The sequence below is a fragment of the Herpailurus yagouaroundi genome, unplaced genomic scaffold (assembly GCF_014898765.1).
Source record: "Herpailurus yagouaroundi ecotype Mexico unplaced genomic scaffold, PumYag 437, whole genome shotgun sequence".
NCBI lineage: Eukaryota > Metazoa > Chordata > Mammalia > Carnivora > Felidae > Herpailurus > Herpailurus yagouaroundi.
The window spans coordinates 421,657-436,452 of NW_024412654.1; the positions used below are offsets into that span (position 1 = coordinate 421,657).

Sequence of the window (14,796 nt, forward strand, 5' to 3'; positions counted from 1 at the left end):
CCCCGTGTCCTCACGGGTGAGGCGGGTGACAGAAGAGAATTGCGTCATGGCCTGGTGCCAAAGACCTGGAAACATTTAAGTTAGAAGCTGACATTTTTCCTCGGGAAACATACGTAGGTGTTGGATCTTATCTGCGTAAGCAAATTGTAAAGAACTCCATCCGTACTTGTCCCCCAGCCTCGGTCTGGTTTTACCAGCTCAGTGACAGTGTTCCCAGTGGCACATCCCCAAAGCAGGGACACCTTGCAGCCTGTCTTCACGGCAGAGGCAGCCATGGGGGTGTCGTTCAGCACTTTATCCTATTTCTTTTTCTTTCTTTTTTTTTTTAAGCTTTAAGTCATCTCAACACCCAACCCAGGGCTCAAACGCACAACCCTGGGGTCAAGAGTCAGCCGGACACCCTGGTTCATCCCATTTCTTAAACCTGGGTTGCCTGCTGGCTTCTCCCTCAGCCGGTCCCAAGGGTCAGCAGAGTGGACTGGACGGCCGGAGGTCACCAGCCTTTGGCCCCTCTGGCCCCAGGCTCCTCTGCCTGCGGGTTGGGGACGTGATGGTGACAGACAAGGGCCTCTCCCCAGGGTGGCGGGTCTTCCTGCTCTTTAAACAGCACGGTTTCCTTGGGGCGCCTGGGTGGCGCAGTCGGTTAAGTGTCCGACTTCAGCCAGGTCACGATCTCGCGGTCCGTGAGTTCGAGCCCCACGTCAGGCTCTGGGCTGATGGCTCAGAGCCTGGAGCCTGTTTCCGATTCTGTGTCTCCCTCTCTCTCTGCCCCTCCCCCGTTCATGCTCTGTCTCTCTCTGTCCCAAAAATAAATAAACGTTGAAAAAAAAAATTTTTTAAAAAATAAATAAATAAATAAATAAATAAAATAAACAGCACGGTTTCCTGTGCTCAGGCCGACATGTTGGACCAGGAGGCTGCCTTTGCGCAGATTCAAGAGGCCAAGACGATGGTGGAGGAGGATCTGCAGCGGAGGCTGGAGGAGTTCGAGGGCGAGAAGGAGCAGCTGCAGAAGGTGGCGGCCGCGGCCGCATCCCTCGAGCAGCAGCTGGAGCAGGCAAGCCCTCCGTGGCCTCGTGGGGACGCCCCGGTGCCACACATGGCCGTCCTCGTGCGGCCGTCCTCGCGGTGCCTGTCTGTGCGGTGTGTCCTTTGGACTCGTTGTGATGTCACATCAGAGCGGCCGCTGTCGCCGTGCCGGCCGGGTGTCCCCCGCACGTACCAGCACTTTGTGTCCGTGCGCTGGGCGGCGGGGGGAGGGGGCCGGGTGGCGTTCTCATTCCGGGGCAGGACGCTGACCCTGGTTCCTGTCTTCCAGGTGAAGCTGGCGCTGCAGCAGCGAGACCAGCAGCTTGAGGCCCTGCGGCAGGAGCACCTCGACCTGCTAAAGCAGCTCACCTGTGCGCAGGAGGCGCTGCAGGCCCGGGAGCGCGCCCTGGGTGACGTGCAGGTGCGCTACGACGAGCTGCAGGCCCGGCTGGAGGAGCTGCAGGAGGAGGCCGCCTCCAGGGACGACGCGATCCACTCCCTGCAGAACGAGAAGATTGTCTTGGAGGTGGCCCTGCAGGCGGCCCGGAGCGGCGGGGAGGGGCTGGACAGGGGAGCGCAGCGCCTGGCAGAGGGCGCCGAGGAGACGTCGCAGGTTCTGGAGCAGCTGAGACAGGAGTTGGCCGTCAAGTCCAGCCAGGTACTGCGCTCGCTGTCGTTTCGTTAGGAGCGGAGGCCACACGTGTGAGAACCAGGGCAGTTGTCCCGTCCCATCTTTGATCGCCTGGTTGTGGAAACGCGGAAGGGCGCTTGCCGGGGAGGGACCCACGCCTGCAGGTCACGTGCTTCCCATCCCGTTGACTACGGGCAACGTAGATGCCCGGGGCTGGGAAAGCGAGTCACGTGTGGGGTGTGGACAGTAAGCTCCCAAGAAACCCCAGCGTCTGTTTGCAGGTGACGTAGAGCTCAGACGCGGGAAAAGTTATGTGGAACGTTTGGATCTTCCCTGCTGTATGCCTGCGGTGGGGCCTGCTGGACACGTGGTGGGATGGTCGTGTGTCAGTGGGTGAGGGCGGGAGACAGAGGGGCGGGTGTGGACACGAGCCGGCTCGCCGCTTTGGGGGCCATTGTGCTGACAGCGTGACGTTGTGACGTGACCCGACCCAGGCAGACATTCGCACGCGGAACAGGAGGACTGCGGGGTGTAAAGCAATAGTTAGTGTCCGGGAACGGTTTGCCTTCAGACCACCACCCCCGAGCATCCAGTGCGAGGAAACTAGTGGAGGTTTTCCTCTGGGAAGTAGAGTGAAAGGAGCCCGTGTTTCCCCTGCGAACACTACCCTGGGCCGCTCACTTGTCAGGGACCTTCTGGGTGGGTCTGAATGTGGTTTTACTGTTGGCTCGGTAAGAGGGATGCCAGCGGACCCCGGAGGCGCTCCGCGTCCCATTTGAGCTTTGCCTGTATTGTTGTGGGGTCTCTGGTGGCAACCCTGTGGACAGAGACACTGTTCTGAAAACGGAGGTGGGAGGTGGGTTGGTGGCTGGCCTCCCCGTCCCCCGGGAGGCTGTCTCTCCAGCCGTGGAGGTGGGTGTCCTGACACACGGACCCAGAGTCAAGCCAGCGCGGGAAATGGAGCTCCCACAATGTAACGTGTGGGCACGCGTGTCCTTTGTAGGTGGGGCACCTGCAGCAGGAAGCTGCCACTCTGAGAAAGCAGACGCAGAAAGTCAAGGAGCAGTTTCTTCAACAAAAGGTAAAAACGTGTTGTCGGTTTTCTTTGTGTGCAGTAAGTGTGGAGAAAGGTCCCGTGTGGTTTAATCACTTGCGTAGAACAAGACCGGTCAAGAAGAAGGCGAGACCTCGGCCCCTGCCATGCTGTTTAAAGACACTGATTCCAAGCGACAGCCTCACCTCTTGTATTTTAATGTCTCAGGTCGGGATGTGGCTTCAGAGTGGGGTCGGCATCTGTGACACGATCCCACTCTGCCGTCACGTCAGAGGGCGTGTGCTTTGCTGCAGCACAGACAGACTCTTCTGTTAACGTGTCTGTGAGAAAGTTCCGCCCTGATGTGGCGCCGAAGGGAGCCCTGGTTGGCGCAGAGGGTGGGGACGCACGTTCTGTGTCCACAAAGCTGATGGAGGCTGTCGGAGGATGAGTGTGAAGTGTGGCCGACACCAAGGGTTTGGGGAAGGGCGACCTGAGGGACAGTTAGAAGTGGTGCTGGATGTTGTGCCGAGATGCAGGTGGGGGGAGGGCCCGTCAGGAGCCTGGGGCCTGAGGAAGGTGAAGCCGCCAGGCGACCCCTGCTGTGCACATCACCCAGATGTGTTTAGGCGCGTGACACGATGCTGTGCCTCAGTTGATGGTGTCCTGGACTTGGTGGGATGTGTTCTCTGTGGTCCAAGAGGCGTTATGCTGTGGACGAGTGGTGAGCACTTTGGTTGAAGCCGCGTGAGCCCCGAGACCCTGCCTTGTCCCGGCTGCAGCTTCTGTCTCCTCGGGCAGGTGATGGTGGAGGCCTACCGGCGGGATGCCACCTCCAAGGACCAGCTCATTGGTGAGCTCAAGGCCACGAAGAAGAGGCTGGACTCAGAGCTGAAGGAACTGAGGCAAGAGTTAATTAAAGTTCAAGGGGAGAAGAAGTCCGTGGATGTGGAGCATGTGCGCCTGCAGAAGGAAGTGTCCCAAGTCCGTCAGCAGATGGCCGACCTCGAGGGGCATCTGCAGGCGGTGCAGAGGGAGCGCGACGAGATGGAGACGCACTTACAGGTCCGGAGATTCAGCCAGATGTGCCCAGGGGTGTGTTGTGTCCGGGTAGAGGGCAGGACAGCCTGGAACCAGTCCCGCCTGGAGCCCCTGTCCTGGAGGGATAGATGGACAGAAGAAGGGACGGGCGAGGCCCGGCCTCTGGGAACTGGCATTGGGAGAGCCGAGGGAGAGTCTGAGGCGGGCAGGAAGCCGGGAGCCCTGTGTGGGGGACACGACGCGGGAGGAGGCGCTGGGCTGGCTGGTGACGCCACAGCAGCTCTGTGAGCTCTAGGCTTTCGGGGGAGGGGGCTGGTGACACGGGAGGGGCCCTGTGGTCCACGGGAGGTGAGTGGAGGCAAAAGGACCCCGGTCCAGACTCCTGTCCTGCAGATGAGTGTTTCCTGAGATGAGAGGGTGACAGAACAGCCGGGGGAGACCAGGGGCTCCGTCCTGTGGGATGTCTCCCAGGTCCCACCGGATGGCCAGGTGGGACCCAGGCGGGCAGACTGGGTGAGGCTGCAGGCCGGGCCTGGGAGGTGCAGATGGGAGAAGGGGGCACGAGAGGAGCCACCAGGAGCCGGGGACCTGGGGGGTAACACCTGCAGCACCCAGGTCACGTGTTCCTTGAGGTGCTTGGGGCTGTGGGGGACCCAGCCTGTCCTGGGAGGCGGTTCTCACCGCCCAGAAAGAAATGAGAAAGGGCAGCCAGCGAGGTGGGAGGCAGCGTGAGGCTGGAGGCCATCATCCGTCTGTAGTTCAGTCCTGCGGGTGCTGGGGGGCCTAGAGGAGCCTGGGGGGGCTCGGGCAGCAGTGGTCCTTGGGGACCGTGGGTGAGGGCTGCATCCCAGAGGGTTCCACCCCAGCCTTCGGTCCTTCCCAGGCACTCCCTCCAGCACCCTGGACCTTTCTAAAGCAGTCGTTTATACGAAGGGCAAACCCTGTCTGTCAGGGTCCTCTTCAGGGCCCTTGTCCTTGAGGGTGGCCCTGAAACGGCACCGTTTGCCCTCAAGGAGGCTGGTCCCGGGAGTCAGGCCGCCCAGGGAAGGTTTGGTCTCCTCACTTCGTCTTTTCCTCTCTCCTTCTGAAGTCTTTGCAGTTTGATAAAGAGCAGATGGTAGCTCTTACAGAGGCCAACGAGGTGCTCAAGAAGCAGATTGAGGAGCTCCAGCAAGAAGCCACCAAGTGAGTGGACTTTGAGGCATGTGTGGGCGGGAGGGGTGGGCGTGAGCGGCTTTGAGCTCTGCTGGGGCCTACTCACAGGCAGCCAAGGAAGTCAGACTCCAAAGTTACCGCTGGAGAGCAGATCGCAGCACAGTTCCGTGGCTGCATAGTTTCGCAGTTAACATGCACTCCCCTTGTGTGTCTATTACATGCCAGCGGCGTGTGGCAACGCCTTTCCCCCTGCCGGGTCCCCAGGCAGGGCCAATGTTTGCGTTTATCCCTCTTGCCGTGTATACGCACACCGGGTAGCCTTCAGGGGCCTGTAACCCTGCGGCATATCCCGTGTCCTGCCCTGCTCTGCCTTCATCCCTTGGAGGTTGCTTGTAAGCAGGTTAAGATGTTTACTGCTATTTGAGAAGAGTTTGTTTGGGAGGACAGAAGTGTTCTCTGCCCTCACAAGAGCACCCCCTCCAGGAGGGGATCAGGGCAGACCTGAGCGCTGTGCTGGTCTCTGTGGGGGCAGCCAACACAGGCCCCCGCTACAGGATCAGGCCTGGCAGGTGCAGCAGCCAGCTGGGGGGGGGGGGGGGGGGGGCGGGGGGGGGGGAGGATGCGAGAGCCTGTCCTTCGGAGGACTCGTGGGAAGTGAGTTCAGATTGCCTTCTCTGTGCGCCCGTCACGCCCTAGGGCCATCATGGAACAGAAGCAGAGGATGAAGCGGCTGGGCTCAGACCTGAGCAGCGCCCAGAAGGAGATGAAGACCAAGCACAAGGCTTATGAGAGCGCTGTGGGCATCCTGAGCCGCCGCCTGCAGGAGGCCCTCGCGGCCAAGGAGTCGGCAGAGGCGGAGCTGAGCCAGCTGAGAGCCCAGGGCGCTGGCGGCGGCAGCGACCTCACTCTGCACGTGGGTAACCCGTCCGCTCCCGCCACTCAGCCGGTCGTGCACTCGGTTCTGGGGACTTGATGTCTTAACAAACGTTTGCTTGGAACACCTTGAGAAAGAGTCTGGAGAGACGGGGCGGAGCTAGCGTGTAGGCGGCATTTCTGTGAAGTGTCGCATGCCAGCAGCGTGACTGCACAGATCAGCCCCCGGCGGACCTTCGAGGAGCACGCCGTTGCCTGCTCCCTCAGTGCGGGCCCTCGGTCTCCCCACCCCTGTCCTTTCCCGCACCCCTTCAGCGTCTGTGGAGGAATTTTCCTGGGCGGGTAAAGTGCTGTGAGCAGCCTGAGTGCCAGTGTAGGGGGGTCAGGGAGTATTTGGAGAGTCCAGAGAAGCTTCTTGAAGGGTGTAATATTTGAACTGGTCTTGAATAAACAGGAGGCATTAGAGTAGATGGGGGTACATCTCTGCAGGGGAATGTTCCTGTGCAGGGTGTGCAGGAAGATCTGTGCTGTGCATCTAAGGGGTGCAGTGGGTCGGGCAGGGGTCCTGCTGCCGGGGTGTGGGTGTGTGCAGGTGGGCAGGCGTTGGCTCTGAGCTGGGACTGGCATGGGATGGAGGACTGACCGGCGACTCGGGCAGGGTGAGATCTCACTCTTCTGTGGTGGGCATTGACGGGCGGTGGTCGAGGACAGCTGGGGTCAGGCGAGGCTGTAACAGGGAGACCGCGTGGAGTCCTGCAGTAGCTGAGAGATGACAGGTCCAGACGAAGATTGCGGAACAGCCAGAAGGAGGGGCCACTGAAGCACGTTGCTCCCTTGGGAGGGAGAGCCCGTGTGTCGACGGCGCAGGCCAGGGGCTAGCGAGGGGGCGGCCTCTGGTGTCTGGGTTGCGGGCGGCTGTGAGTGGCTCTGCTGACAGGAGAAGAGGGACCCTGGGGAGGGGCACCTGCCTGCTCTTCCTGCTGGAAGGAAGGCAAAAACCTTTTGCTCCGGATGGTTTTTTAGGGTAAATGGATGGAGGTTGTCCTGGAGGAGGACAGAGGATGGGGCCAGCAGGGCAGGGGCTCTGGGCTTGTGGGGCATTTTTTTCTAATTTTTTTTTTTTAATTTTTTTTTTTAACGTTGTATTTATTTTTAAGACAGGGAGAGACAGAGCATGAACAGGGGAGGGTCAGAGAGAGGGAGCCACAGAATCTGAAACAGGCTCCAGGCTCTGAGCTGCCAGCACAGAGCTCGATGCGGGGCTCGAACTCATGGACCGCGAGATCATGACCTGAGCCGAAGTCGGCTGCCCAGCCGACTGAGCCACCCAGGGGCCCCAATTTGTTGTGTTTTTTTTACATTTTATTTTTAAGAGAAAGAGACAGAGCACAAGTCGGGGAGGGGCAGAGAGAGAGAGGGAGACACAGAATCCGAAACAGGCTCCAGGCTCCAAGCTGTCAGCACAGAGCCCGACGCAGGGCTCAAACTCACAGAGTGTGAGATCACGACCTGAGCTGAAGTCGGACGCCTAACCGACTGAGCCACGTAGGTGCCCCTTGGGGGGCATTTTTATTCCTGTGATGCAGGCTGTCAGAGTTCCCTGAGCGTCCCCCGTGTCTGTGAGTCCGACGCGGTCTTGGGTGTCGCACACCCTGCCAGCTTCGGCCAGTGTGAAGTTTTACCTGACTAGTTGACGTGCCTCTGTTTGTTCCTATCCAACATCTGTTTAGGGATTGTTTCTTCTTAAATGAAGTTTGTTACGGTCTCCTCCCCATGAAAGAATTTGAGCGGGAAGACACTGTGTCACAGCACGCTGTTTTCTTACCAAACCGAGAATATCACATGCTGCTTTTACCTGTTTACTTTCTAAAATGGGAGGGGGAAATGTATTAAGTTGCAACTTTCCTTTAAGTTGAAAACCTTTCGCTGCCTGATTTTTAATTTTGGGACTTAAACGTGTCGGGGGCAGGCCGTAAAGTGCCACATGGAGCCTGCCGTCCCCCACGCACAGTCTGTGTTTATACTTGTCAGACGGGACCTTCGGCAGGTTACTCACCGTGGATTATCGGTATAGTGAGGCCGGAGCGAGATGGACAGTAGACCGTCCTTCAGTATAACGGCTAAGAAACACACATCACGTGTGGAGACGAGGGCGAGTGTGTGCAGTGCACCGGGTGGTAGTTCCGTTCTGCCTGGTGCAGCTTCCCTGCCACAGGTCGTAGGTCCCTCTCCTGTGGGGAGCGAGGGGGGGCGCCTGTCACATGCCACGTTGAAACCCGTGAGCAAATCCACCTTCCTGTCCTGGCTCTTAGGAGAGAATCCAGGCTCTGGAGGCAGAGCTGCAGGCCGTCGCCCACAGCAAGACGATGCTGGAGAAGGAGCTCCAGGAGATCATCTCACTGACCAGCCAGGAGTTGGAGGAGTACCGGGAGAAGGTGCTGGAGCTGGAGGATGAGGTAGGCCAGGTTTCATCCTCACACAGCCGGACAGGCCCTGCTGCCCCCATGCAGCTCTGCTGCAGGCAGAGAGGTGCCTACAGAGGCAGGAGCCGGCCCGCGGCTCACATCCACACCGTGCTTCTGTGTGCCATCGGCCCGTTTGTCTGGGTCCCGGACGGACGGACACACACACACACACACACACACACACACACACACCCCTACCCATACACACACCTTACTGCTTGGACTCCCCACAGGCGTGGTCGCCCAGCATTCTCTCAGGCACCCCTCCAGCATAGGGGTTGTCAGACCACGAGGGCTAAAATGTCCCCAGTTAGAATGCTCAGGTTTCAGGTAACGAGAAGATCTATTCTCGTAAAGAACTTCCCGTGACTCTCTGGCCCAGAGACAGCGTGGCTTTGGGTGATGCCGCACTTGGCAGTTGGTGATGTCACCAAGGGCTCTCCACAGCGTCCCGGGCTCCCAGGAGAAAGCTGGGCTGGCCGCGGTTCTTTGTGGCGGGGGGTGCCTGTCTAGCACCGGGCACTCGGTTTCTGGTGTACAGGAACCTAGCTCATCAGCCAGAACATGTGATTAGGTGACTTCCCAGCGCCTTCCGTCTGTTTCAGCTGCAAGAGTCCAGAGGCTTCAGGAGGAAGATAAAGCGCCTGGAGGAGTTGAATAAGAAGTTGGCCCTTGAGTTGGAGCATGAAAGAGGGAAGCTTACGGGCCTGGGGCAGTCCAACGCGGCCCTGCGGGAACACAACAGCATCTTAGAAACCGCGTTAGCCAAGAGGGAGGCCGACCTGGTCCAGCTGAACCTCCAGGTACTCAGACTCCTCTGTCGGAGGCAGGGCCTTGCCGCAGGGCAGGGAGCTCTGTGTCCGGTGTGGCCTCACGCATGCGTCCCAGCCCCTGAAGCAGAACGCTGCTCCACCGCAGAGATGCGGAAACGGGCGAAGGGGTCTGGTGGAGTCAGAAACCCGCCTCGCAGCTCTGGGGTGTGGGGCAGAGCTGGGGGCTCCTGATGCCCCCCCCCCCCCCCCCCCCACCGACTGAGGTGTGAATGCTGTGACCAGTCCGTTAGCTTCCCTGCTCGAGGGGGTCCCGCTGGTCATGAGGGGTCCTTCCCTCTGTGAGTCACAGATGGGACTTGAACCCTGGGTGGGGGGGGCTCCCTCTCTAGACTCTGTTCTCAGCCCCTCTGGCTCTGCAGCCTCTCTGAGACTGGCGAGAAGGCCTTGCGCTCCGGTGCCATCCTCACGGGGCCGTCAGCAGCCCTGTCCAGCTCCCGCCTCAAAGTACCCAGCGATCAGAGAGCTTGTCGACTTTTATTCGGCACCGGTTCCCACCCCTGCCATACCCGGTTACCTCACGGTGACGGTATTTGCGTTTATAGCCCCTGACTCACAGGCACGCTTTGGGTTCCTCGCTGCGTGCTTGAGTGCAGCTCTACGGTTTTGCTGCGGTCTCAGGTTTCACGTTCTCCAGAGACGGAATTCTCCCGACTCTGCCGCCTTGTGCACTTGCTGGCAGCGCATCGTGACGCTGCGTGTCACCATGCTGCCAGGTTCCCCGCGTGGCCCTGACACAGTGGCCCTGCTTCCTCCTGGGGCTCCGCTGGCCTCTGAAGTTTGAGTCCCTTCTCACGTGCCGCATCGGCAATGTGCTGTAGGTACAGGCGGTCTTGCAGCGGAAGGAGGAGGAGGACCGCCAGACGAAGCAGCTCGTCCATGCCTTAGAAGCCGCGCTGGAGCAGGAGAGGGCCAAAGTGCACAGCCTCAAGGAACAGGTGTGTGAAGCTTCCCACTGGTTCCAAATTGTCACCTCAGAGCCGATTGGAATGTAGTTTTTCAGTGTCTAAAAACTGAGCATGTGAACCCTTGACACCTCAGTTCCCTTTCAGGAATTTACAAGTGTCTTTGTACAAGTGTCTTTGATTTTACAAGTGTCTTTGATGTGTTCTGAGAGCAAAGCATCATCAGAGCATTGGTGACAGTGAGCGGCCAGGGGGAGCCCTGATGGCCATCCATGGAAGAGTAGCCTTGGATTAACCCAGAGGCAGCCGTATGGGCCTGAGATGCGCACACAGAGCCCCACAGAGGGTATTTGCTGGGGGAAAATGTCCCACGTGTACTGTTGAGTTAAAAAAAGCAAACTGCAGAACAGTATATGACTCCGTTAGTGTTCAGAGCGCAATTGAGGAAGGTGGTTGCGTAGACCCTTTGCCATTTCCTGGCTGCTCGTCTCCATGCTGAGGTGCCCACCAGTGCGTCAGGTCAGGCTTCCTGCAGAGGGCCTGCCCCTCCCACCCCTGTGAGCTAGAGTCAACCTCAGTCCCCCGTGCTCCCCACCAGGTGCCGGTCTGTTATTCCTCATGAGAACGTAAGCATCAGGGATGCCTGGCGGGGCCCGGTTGGTTAAGCAACTGACTCTTGATTTCAGCTCAGGTCATGATCTCACAGTTCACGAGACTGAGCCGCAGGCGGGCTCTACACTGTCAGCACGGAGCCTGCTTGGGGTTCTCTCTCTTCCTCTGTCTCTGCCCCTCCTTTGCTCACACGCACACACACGCTCTCTCTCTCAAAAAAAATTATAAATTCTTGAGAAAAGAAAAAAAAAAAAAGAACGTAAGCTTGATGGCTTCAGGGCCGTGACTCATTTACCCTCACGGCCCCTGTGCCTGGCACAGAATGTGTTTGCCATGTGCACATGGGTGCAAGGGTGTGTGTGACCTGTGTTTTGCCGCATCCTTTAAAAATCTCTCCATGGTGATATAATAGAGATAGAAATAAGTAGTTCTTCATTTTTTTGGGTGAGACAGTAAAATATTCTTGTAAATAGGACAGCTTTAAGGTCTGTTAGGACTGTATTACCATGACCCCATTAGCCTCTCCTGCAGTCGGTCTTTGTCCCTTGCATGAAGGTGAATGGAGTCAGAAGGTGAAAGTCCCTACTTTTCTGCCCCCCAGTTTCCATGTTTTGCTCACTTACTAATTTTATTCTCCTTTTAATGAAGTTGAAACTAAGAAACTTGTGAATAAAAGTGCTAGGGAAAGTGATGGATATGCGACATTGGCTTAACTGTGAATGATTGTCAATTATTTCTCTAAATGCGTTTAGTCTAATTGTCCTGATTGTATGAACAGTACATGCTAGTAAAAAAGTTAAAAAAAAAAAAAAAAAAGAGGTCTTAAAGACTGAAACAGAGATCATCTTGAATTTGCTCCTAGTGATAAGCCACTGTTAACATTTTCTACTGGGTTTTTTTTTACTTATTTATGTGAGTTAGATTTTGTATGTTCAACTGTCATAGAGTGTAAGTATTTTTATTAAACTTTTAAAAAATGAAGTGCTGCTAGTACGATTAGACAAGAAAACTAAGTCATTAGAAGGAAAATGGGAGATTTTCTTACATTCTTAGAATTTGCTGGTCTCAGAAACCTTGGGAGGCTCATTGTTTTTTTTTTGTTTTTTTTTTTTTCAACGTTTATTTATTTTTGGGACAGAGAGAGACAGAGCATGAACGGGGGAGGGGCAGAGAGAGAGGGAGACACAGAATCGGAAACAGGCTCCAGGCTCTGAGCCATCAGCCCAGAGCCTGACGCAGGGCTCGAACTCCCGGACCGCGAGATCGTGACCTGGCTGAAGTCGGACGCTTAACCGACTGCGCCACCCAGGCGCCCCAAGGGAGGCTCATTGTTTACCAAGAAAAGGCTACTGTGTCATGAATGCGTAGTAATTAGTGTCTCTACTGCAGTTACTTGGTATGGTGGAAAAATGTATTCCTCCCAGAAAAACATGAACTATGACTGAATTTAACAAGGAATCTGGAGATATGCTTGAAGAGACTGTCAAAACCATTTAGATCAAAGGGTGCCTGGGTGCTCAGTCGGTTGAGTGTCCAACTCTTGATTTCAGCTCAGGTCATGATCTCACGGTTCATGGGTTCAAGCCCCACGTTGGGTTCCATGCTGACAGCATGGAGCCTGCTTGGGATTCTCTCTCTCTCTTTCTCTCTTTCTCTCTCTCTGCCTCTGCCCCTCCCTCACTCGTACTCTCTCTCTCAAAATAAATAAATAAACTTAAAACAAAACAAAACCACAGAAACTGTTTAGATGAAGACAGCCTGGAACGTGTTTGTCACCCGGCAGAAACTGGCGGTCGCACGCTGCACATCAGGCACGTGTGTGGTGCTTCAGTCCTTTGGGACCTTGAGAAGCTTTGGAAGAAGCGGGAGCGGGTGGGGCTGGCGGTAGTCCTCGCGGATGCCACATGGCCACATTCTGTGTGGTTCTTGCCCTTGGTAATGCTGGTGTTGTTCTGTTAGGTTGCTGCAGCCAAGGCGGAGGCAGGACATAACCGCCGCCACTTCAAGGCCGCCACCTTGGAGCTGAGTGAGGTGAAGAAGGAGCTTCAGGCCAAGGAGCACCTGGTGCAGAAGCTGCAGGCCGAGGCCGAAGGTCTTCAGTGAGTGCCGCGCGGCAGTGGGCTGGGCCACCGCCACACACACCCCATTCGTGCGCTCAGCACGTGAAGGTCACCCGTGTTCCGGCACGTCTCGGGCACGGGAGGCCCATCTAAGAAGAACATACCAGATTCCTGTCTGAAGCCTGCAGCGCCACTTTGAGATGTCAGTGCTGACGTGGCTGTGCCCACCGTGTGCCTGCTGGTCCTCCACCGAGGACAGAGAGCCCTCCCTGTGTGCGGGGCACACATCCGAGAGCCGTCCCACCACCCGGGCCCGATGCAGCCTCCAGAAGGGCACACGTGGGGATCCGTGTCGAGCGCTTTTCTGCCACCATAATCTGTCACGTGGGCGCACAGAGTGTCCTCCCCAGGGACTTTGTGAGGATTAGTCAGGGCAGAGCGCTGCCGAGCTCCCAGAGCAGCCCCCAGTGGGGCGAGCAGCGTGCGAGTTTCTGTTGTCATGATGGAAAACGTTCGACTGACAACATTTTGTGGCGGGGTAAGTAAGCATGCTGTAATTTCGTTCTTCCTTGTTTTTTTTTTTTCTGCCAGGATCCAAGAGGGGAAACACTCCCAGGAAATAGGACTGTTCCAGGCGGAGCTGGCGGAGGCCCGGACCCAGCTCCAGCTCCTGCAGAAGCAGCTGGACGAGCAGCTGAACAGACAGCCTGCGGGAAACCAAGAGGTGACCTTCTGGGAGGCTTTGCTTCTCCAGGGGGCAGGGCTGATGGAGCCAGGGGGCGGGGCCGATGGAGCCAGGGGGCGGGGCCGATGGAGCCAGGGGCGGGGCCGACAAAGCTAGACTCTGCTGATGGATGGTTCACATGCTCATTCCTTCGTTCCCTGTGTGCTTGGAAAGGATATTTGTTGTTTATAAATATGATATTAACACACAGATGTAGTTAGAACGGTTTTATAGTGCAAGAAAGCCACTGTAAAATTCTCTTGGTCATGTGACTTTTTCCCTCCTCTAGATGGAAAATCTCAAATGGGAGGTGGATCAGAAAGAAAGAGAAATCCAGTCCTTGAAGCAGCAGCTGGACTTGACTGAACAGCAGAGTAAAAAGGAACTGGATGGAATACAGCACTTACTGCAGGTATCTGCTGTGTCAAGGTCCCGGGGCAGAAGGTCAGAGCCAGCAAGCATTTCACGAGGCAGTTGATGATCATAGTACTAGTCCCAGGTACCGTGGCAGGCAGCACACTAAGTGCACGAGTTATTGACCAGCTCAGCGCTCCCACCAAGCCGTTTTGCAGACATCACTTATTTTTTATTTTTTTTTTTAATTTTTTTTTCAACGTTTATTTATTTTTGGGACAGAGAGAGACAGAGCATGAACGGGGGAGGGGCAGAGAGAGAGGGAGACACAGAATCGGAAACAGGCTCCAGGCTCTGAGCCATCAGCCCAGAGCCCGACGCGGGGCTCGAACTCACGGACCGCGAGATCGTGACCTGGCTGAAGTCAGACGCTTGACCGACTGTGCCACCCAGGCGCCCCAACATCACTTATTTTGGAGAGAAGTCCACACAGCCCAAGGAGGCCAGACCCCAGCGCTACGTACGGCCTGGGTGAGCCGTGTGGCATGTTCCCGGAATGGGGTCTGGCAAAGCACAGTCAATGAGATGAAGCGTGTGAAACGTTCACTCTGACAAACTTCTCCACAAAGAAATCTGCGTACAGTCTTGACACAGCAAAGGATCAGGAACGTAGCTCTTGCCGGGATTCCTGCTTGTGAGCGGAGGGCTTGAGTAACATTAGGCCTGATTTATATTCTTCTTTAGTAATGGTGAGGCTTATTCTAGTAGCTGACCTCGGAGTTTAAACAGGTGACTCGGGGTCCAGTTTAGATAGCAGGCATGGGAGTGTTGCTGGCTCCTCGGCAGAGGCTCTGAAATTTTTTTTTTTTTTTAATTTTTTTAACGTTTATTTATTTTTGAGACAGAGAGAGACAGAGCATGAACGGGGGAGGGTCAGAGAGAGGGCGACACAGAATCTGAAACAGGCTCCAGGCTCTGAGCTGTCAGCACAGAGCCCGACTCGGGGCTTGAACTCACGGACCGTGAGATCATGACCTGAGCCGAAGTTGGCCGCTCAACCGACTGAGCCACCCAGGCGCCCCCC

At 56.6% G+C, this 14,796-nt stretch overlaps 1 protein-coding gene across 5 annotated transcripts in view; it reads left to right on the plus strand.

Moving 5' to 3' along the window:
* The window catches only part of GOLGA3 (golgin A3), a 47,205-nt gene that overhangs the window by 25,180 nt on the left and 7,229 nt on the right, over window positions 1–14,796 (plus strand). For all 5 annotated transcript variants that reach the window (XM_040464175.1, XM_040464172.1, XM_040464176.1 and 2 more), the window contains exons 10-21: window positions 896–1,057; window positions 1,319–1,687; window positions 2,664–2,741; window positions 3,495–3,758; window positions 4,825–4,919; window positions 5,586–5,802; window positions 8,075–8,218; window positions 8,833–9,030; window positions 9,879–9,995; window positions 12,534–12,673; window positions 13,226–13,358; window positions 13,648–13,770. In XM_040464175.1, the coding sequence (XP_040320109.1) occupies window positions 896–1,057; window positions 1,319–1,687; window positions 2,664–2,741; window positions 3,495–3,758; window positions 4,825–4,919; window positions 5,586–5,802; window positions 8,075–8,218; window positions 8,833–9,030; window positions 9,879–9,995; window positions 12,534–12,673; window positions 13,226–13,358; window positions 13,648–13,770 (2,040 nt within the window). The remainder of the gene's footprint in view (window positions 1–895; window positions 1,058–1,318; window positions 1,688–2,663; window positions 2,742–3,494; window positions 3,759–4,824; window positions 4,920–5,585; window positions 5,803–8,074; window positions 8,219–8,832; window positions 9,031–9,878; window positions 9,996–12,533; window positions 12,674–13,225; window positions 13,359–13,647; window positions 13,771–14,796) is intronic.